Below are 6,334 nucleotides of genomic sequence, written 5' to 3'. Positions count from 1 at the left end.
TAAAGAGGCGGTCAATAGAGCGAGCGAGAAAAAGCGACCAAGCTCAAAAAAGCGAGCGACAATTTGTTGAAGTGCTAGGAAATCAAGCAAAGCAAAGAAATAATTTAAGTATCCCATAAAATAATTGCTTGAGGTGGAAAGTATACAAATGGGGGTTATGTGTCACATTTCTTGAGATTGAGTAGTCCCAAGTTAAGGACTATTTTAATGACCCCATTTGGGTTTGGAAATTACCCCATGGGGTCACTCATAAACATTTAACATGGCACTTTAGTGCACTAAGGAGCATTTTTTAATGGAAGGACCTACAAGCCATTTATCTGCATGAGGGGATTACAAAATAGCAACTTGATGGAATTTGTGTATGTAGATTTATGCAAGAGCATTGCAATTTTAAGATTGGAAATGTAAACATGTATGAGGATTTCACCAATTACATGAGAAAATGTAAAATGCAAGAATAGGGATAATTTTTAACCCATGCTTACTCGCACATGCTTTATGGGTTAATGAAGAGTGACCCCTCGAGTGTAATTAAGGTAGAGGATGTTAAATTTTGGCTTTTGTTTTGCAAAAATACATAGTGTCTTCTTGCTCCCTATTAGGGGAAACCTTGCTCTAAATTTGGTGCAAGAAATTGGCCAAAAATTCACAAAATTCGTATTTTGATGCACACGAAATCTTTTAGATGGTACAAAAAGGCATGATATTCATTTAAATCATGCCTTGTCATTTTATTTGATATGTAACATTATGCCATTTGTTTTTTACTATAAAAAGATGTAGGGGTGTTAAAAACAAATCTTTTGGGCCAGAAAAATTAAACTTTGACAATGTGCAAGGATATAGGGATGTGAAAATGTCATCTTTTGGGCCAAAACAAGGAGCGTGTAACGTGCTCCCTATTTTGGCCAAAAGATGATATTTTGACATCCCTGTATCTTTTGATTTACAAGTCCAAACGAGGTCATGTTACATATCAGATCAAATGGCAAGGTGTGATTTAGATGATCATCATGCCTTTTTGCACCATCTAGTAAAAGTGCATGCACCAAAATATGAATTGTGGTTAATTTGTTGCATGGGATGGACTAGTGGGATCTAAGAGTAAAAAGTTGGGGAGGGATGTTTTTGCAATAACAAAGAATTATTCCAAGAGTGAATAGAGTTAAAAAAGTTAAGCATTTACATATGCATGGAATCTAGACTACTCCATTCAAGGAGTCCTTGGAAACACCCCACTTGTGTGGAAGGTTGTATTCATGATCTCAATTACTGTGGTAGAAAGAGAGAACTTGATTGTGCAATAGGGTTTGCATTTGATACTAAATGATGACTTGTTTGCAATGAAACATACCAACTCTCTTATAAGTAATGTGAAATCAGTGTTAGTGGCTTTAAATTTATAAGCATATTTGACATTCTAGCATTGAGAAAACATATGGACTTTTGAATAAATTATATTTTTTTGCTACTCAAATAGGGGATTTATAAATCTTTTATTGTTTTGTAGCACTCACTTTTTTTGGCTCACTCGCTTTTTGTTGCTCGCTTTTTGGTAATTCTCATGCTCAAACACAAGTAGCATTCTATGCCATGATGATGGAAACTAGCCCATGATGCCCCAATAGCCTAGATTTACTAGTGGATCAAACATTACTGTGATGACTCAAGGTGCAAACAATATGATAATGACAATACTCCAAGCAATTCTAAATGGTTCCAACAATGTGAGTAGTATTTTGGTATTGTCAAGTACCTATCTACCACTTGAACTTTTCTTAAAGACCTCATTGGTCTTGAAAAGAAGAAGTTCGAAATCCAATCTGCTTCATTCACTATTGTTGGAGGTATGCTTTACAAGGTTGCAGGAATGATGTTCTTAGACACTGCACTTTACCCCATGAAGTTACATAGGTTATTCAAAGCTATCATGATGATGTAGGTGGTGGTCATTTTGCATTGGCAAAAAAGTGTTGTAAGCAAGATTTTGGTGGCTATATGTCTTCAAGAATGGTAAGCAGTATGTTAAGCACTGTAATGTTTGCCACCAGGGGATGGGGAAAATTGGGTCTAGCATTATGAGCTGGGTCACAATGCATCATAGAAGGAAAGTGGCTAACCTACCACATTTTGTAATTTTCTAACCTAACAAATATTTACCAGACCTCCATGTTTTAAATAAACTTATAACTTTACAAACAATTGTAAAAATTTACCCCTCCCGTAGGCCCTCCATGTGGGGGAATGGGCCACCATCGCATTTTCTCGTTGGATTTAAAGCAACTAAGAAATTTGAATTATGCTCCTATATAACACCATAGATTTAGGAGCACTTTCCTCCCAGGAAAATGCTTCCATGGCCCATTCCCCTATACTCAGAGCTTGTTCATGTGAGGCAGCAACTTTTACAATTATTCGAAGGTGGGTTGCAAGTCAAGGTGTTCAAGCAACCAGTTTCCTCTTTAATGATTACGTTTGACACAAAAACTACCTCCCTGATAGACCTCTCCTCCCAAAGCAGGGGCTCAAGAAAAATCAGCATCGGATAGTTGAATGCCTACAAAAGACTGCTTAAAACAGCCTGAGCGTGAACCAAAAAAACTACTGCCATCGTTGTTTTTTGGTTGCCAAACCAATTTGTGATCGGGTTGTGACGCGGGGACATGCTCTTAGCGAAAGTGGACTTCTCCTCATCAAGGCAACACTTCGGAGTGGAATGCCCAAGAGGGCAACATTCTATGGAATGGTAGCCCATACAGCTACCATTTGTTTTTTGGCTCTAGAAGGGAGAATGTTAATTTGCTCATAGTTTAGACATAGTTCATTTTGTCAAAGTAGACCATGTTAATGGGGTGTTTAGTATAGGTAGATTAGTGCTTATTGCATACATCTACACATAATGCACCCTGACACTTACACCTTCCAATAACATTCCAAAAAGCAAGGCCTTTTAGTGGGATTCTCACATTGTTTTTGTAATGATTACATGTGACCCAAAAACGAGCTGCCTGACGGACCTCTTCTTTGAAGGGGAGCAAGAAAACTCCAGCGTTGCGGATAGCAGAAGGCCTACAGAAGATGCCTAAGTGTGAACCAAAAAACCAACCGCTGCAAAGGGTGTTGCCAAACCGCTTGGCAAGCAGGCCCCGATGCAGGGACATGCTGTTGCTCTCAAGTGGACTTGAAAAACTGGGGAGTGGAATGGCCAGGGGGGCAACATTCTGTATGGAATGGCTATCGTCTCTATCTTTTCTGTATGGAATGTCTATCATCTCTTTCTTTTCTGTCTGAGCTTGAGAGCTTGCTGGCTATGGCGAACCTCCTTAAGCGTCCTATCTGTTAGACAGCTTGAGCTCGCTGGCTATGGCAACCTTCCTTAAGCCTCCTGTGTTTTACCCTCCTTCTCCTTCTTCTTCTTCGCCATCTCTTTCATCTCCTCTGTCGCCTTCATCTGCTGTTTCTGTCGATGCTTTCGCCGTGCCTTCCTCTCCTTCTCCCTCCAAACAAGCATCTCGCCTCCTCTTTCGCTTGCGCAACTGCCCCCCTTCTTCCCTCAAATCTACCCTCCGTCGATCCCAGCATTTCTCCAAGCCCACCCTCCTCGCTACCCTTCGCCAACTCCTCCTCCTGCAGGACTGGCAGCTTGCCGTGCCCGTATGTCCTTTCTTTTTTTTGCTTGTTTATGTCGCTTGGTTGATTGGTATTCGTCAAAACGCCACTGAACTTGATGCCTGGGTTGCCGTTTTCCGGAATGCAGATTTATTTGTCCATAACCGGGGAGGCTTGGTACAGATGGAATGCAAATTTGCATGCGCACATCGTTGCATTGCTTACCAAATTTGATCAGCAACATCACGCTGATTCGTTAATGGTTGACATCGCCAAGACGCTGGATTCAAAGCAACTGATAAATTTGAATTGTGCTCTTATAGAACACTACGGCAGGTATGGATTGAAAGAGGAAATGCTTGCCGCTTTCAGGTGCTTGCAGGCTTCGCCTAGTCTGGGTGCTATGTTTCTCTCTTTTAGCTCGTTGCTTCGAGCGTACGCATCTATGGATTGTCCCAAGGAAGCAGAGGAGACGATGAGAGACATGCAAAGCAGAGGATTTAATCCATCTCCAGAGGATTTCAGAGCTGTGCTTTTTAGTTTCGGAAGATGCGGTCTGTTCGAGGAGATGGAATTGATAGCATGTGAAATGGAAACGTGTGAACGATTTGATGGTGTTGTATTCAACATGATTATCACAACATATGCTACGGCACAAAAGCACGACAAGATAAAGGATTGGCTGGATAAAATGTCAAAACTAGACATTCGTCCTTCTGTACGCTCTCTGAATGCTCTCTCTAAAGCTTGTACTGTTCTGAATGCTGTCTCTGCTGGGTGTAGCTGCGGTGCAGCTGTAAGGCTTGATGGAATCCTGGACAAGCTTGAAGTGCTTGGTGCAACAGATGGGGAGCTACAGACAGCAAAATATTTGCTTAAATTAGCTGTACTTGAAGAGGCAGTTGTTTGGGATTCTTATTGGAAGTTAGATCTGCATGGTACAGAGACCGGTTCAGCATATGTGATGCTTTTCTGTTGGCTTAAAGAAGTGCTAGGCAGGCTGAAAGTGGTGAAGAACTTTCCATCTGAAATCATAATCGTGACTGGATGGGGAAAACACAGCGATGTTAGAGGAAGCTCAGCAGTAAGATCGATGGTGAGGGATTTGCTTGAAAGCATGAAAAGCCCTTTTATGATAGATAGTAAAAACAAGGGCCAGCTATTAGCAAGACCTCACGCCATGGTCATCTGGCTCAGCCAACTCTCAAATTGATACACAGAATATGGACAAGATTTTGTGAAACTGGATTTATGTATTCTGTTATGGGATATCTATGATCTGTACATATCTATCTGCCAATGAGGGGATACCTGGATCGAATTATGATTACACAAGGATATACATTCCTACCTGCCAATGAGGGGATACCTGTGGTTGCTTGACACATTCTATGTATGTAGTTGTTTTCGGTTTTGGGCTGTCTTTCCTTCTTCATCTAATTCAGGTTTTAGTACTCTGTTCTATAGGATGTCTTGTTATTCGGCCACTGAATCGTAATAGTATATGGATTCTTTTTATGCAGGAAGATGCTCTCCCATGGCTTCAAGGTTATATTGATTGCATCCTTGGCTGTTCCTAAGTTGTGTGAACCAACAACAAATGATTGCAACCTCGTGTGAATCAGCAACAAATGTTTGAAATGGGAAGCCCAAGGTGGTAGCCAAGGTGTTTTGGGCATGCAGCTGGATTCGTTCGGATGTATGTCATGGGGAGCTTGCAGATTATAGTTCAGTTGCTCGTCCAAATCCTGTTGTCTCTGCACGCCTTAAGATTTTCAAAACTCTCAAGTTTTGTTTTGTTTTGACGTACCTATGTGGCAATATGAGACGCTTGGATTTTTTTTGTAATGCTTGGATGCTTGAAAGCTTGAACTTAGATTTCTATTTTCCAAAATTCTCTGCACCATCTAATCGAATTGGGAACTTGTCCCTTCAGTTGGCACCCCTTGTGAATCCCAGGCTGGGCTAAAAGCTCTTGAACCCATATATACCCATATCCCTAGATACGTAATGCATATTCAATAAATAATGTGGGGAAAGGGACTTACTCTATTAAGAATTAGAGGATATTGTGGCAACGACTATTTCAGTCCAAACCACCATTCTTGTGCACTTTTTGATACGACCCATTGCCCACGTTTGGACCTCTCTCTCCTTTGCACTTTTTGATACGACCCATTGCCCACGTTTGGACATCTCTCTCTCTCTCTCTCTCTCTCTCTCTCTCTCTCTCTCTCTTTTCTTCTTTCTCCTTCTTCACACCTCCCTTCCACTATCTTGCACTCTCTTTTCTACATTGGTATCAGAGCCATGCTTTTTTTGCCTTGCCTAAAAGGTAGCCTTAGTAGTGAAACTCATCTTCCAAAAATTCTCTCTCTGAGATTTGGAGTCTAACTTTCACACAATCCTCTCTCTCTCTCTCTCTCTCTCTCCCTCTCCCTCTCTCTCTCTTTTGCCTAGAAATCCTCCTATTTCCCCCGCCCCCCGCCCCCCCCCCTCTCTCTCTCTCTCTCTCTCTCTCTCTCTCTCTCTCTCTCTCTCTCTCTTTGCTTTCCGCCCTCTTCTCCACCCTCCACATCTCAGCAAGCCTTATGAACAATTTATGAGCATTCATCTTGTTTTTAAGACCGTCAATTCCTCACTCTCCCCTTTCATCCTTCATCTTGATTCCTTGTGTCCTTAATGAAGTTTTTCATTGTACCTACTTATGCTCAAAGCATTT

The 6,334-nt window shown here is 41.3% G+C and overlaps 1 protein-coding gene across 2 annotated transcripts; it reads left to right on the top strand.

Annotated features, from left to right (window-relative positions):
* The first annotated feature begins 3,283 nt into the window (after nt 1-3,283).
* LOC147881017 (pentatricopeptide repeat-containing protein At2g17033-like) lies at nt 3,284-5,368 on the top strand. 2 transcript variants are annotated; one of them, XR_015540471.1, is made up of 3 exons: nt 3,284-3,657; nt 3,761-5,005; nt 5,136-5,368. XR_015540471.1 is itself a non-coding variant. In XM_087369912.1 (2 exons), exons 1-2 carry the CDS (start codon nt 3,367-3,369, stop codon nt 4,823-4,825), a joined length of 1,356 nt encoding a protein of 451 aa, XP_087226038.1. In that variant the 5' UTR covers nt 3,284-3,366; the 3' UTR covers nt 4,826-5,024. The 2 variants fall into 2 exon arrangements, 1 of the variants encoding a protein (XP_087226038.1); XM_087369912.1 differs by lacking the exon at nt 5,136-5,368 and having other exon boundaries at nt 3,761-5,024.
* The last annotated feature ends 966 nt before the right edge of the window (nt 5,369-6,334 follow it).

Source organism: Dipteris shenzhenensis, chromosome 31 (genome assembly GCF_047967505.1).
Source record: "Dipteris shenzhenensis isolate YYH24624 ecotype China chromosome 31, Dip_SZ_1.0, whole genome shotgun sequence".
NCBI lineage: Eukaryota > Viridiplantae > Streptophyta > Polypodiopsida > Gleicheniales > Dipteridaceae > Dipteris > Dipteris shenzhenensis.
Note: the sequence above shows the minus strand (reverse complement) of the source record. Positions and strands in the feature narration are given on the sequence as shown.

Coding starts and splice junctions, on each gene's coding strand:
- LOC147881017 (XM_087369912.1), top strand. CDS start 3,367: ATGGCAACCTTCCTTAAGCCTCCTGTGTTTTACCCTCCTTCTCCTTCT. Junction 3,658..3,760: donor ACTGGCAGCTTGCCGTGCCC/GTATGTCCTTTC, acceptor TCCGGAATGCAG/ATTTATTTGTCCATAACCGG.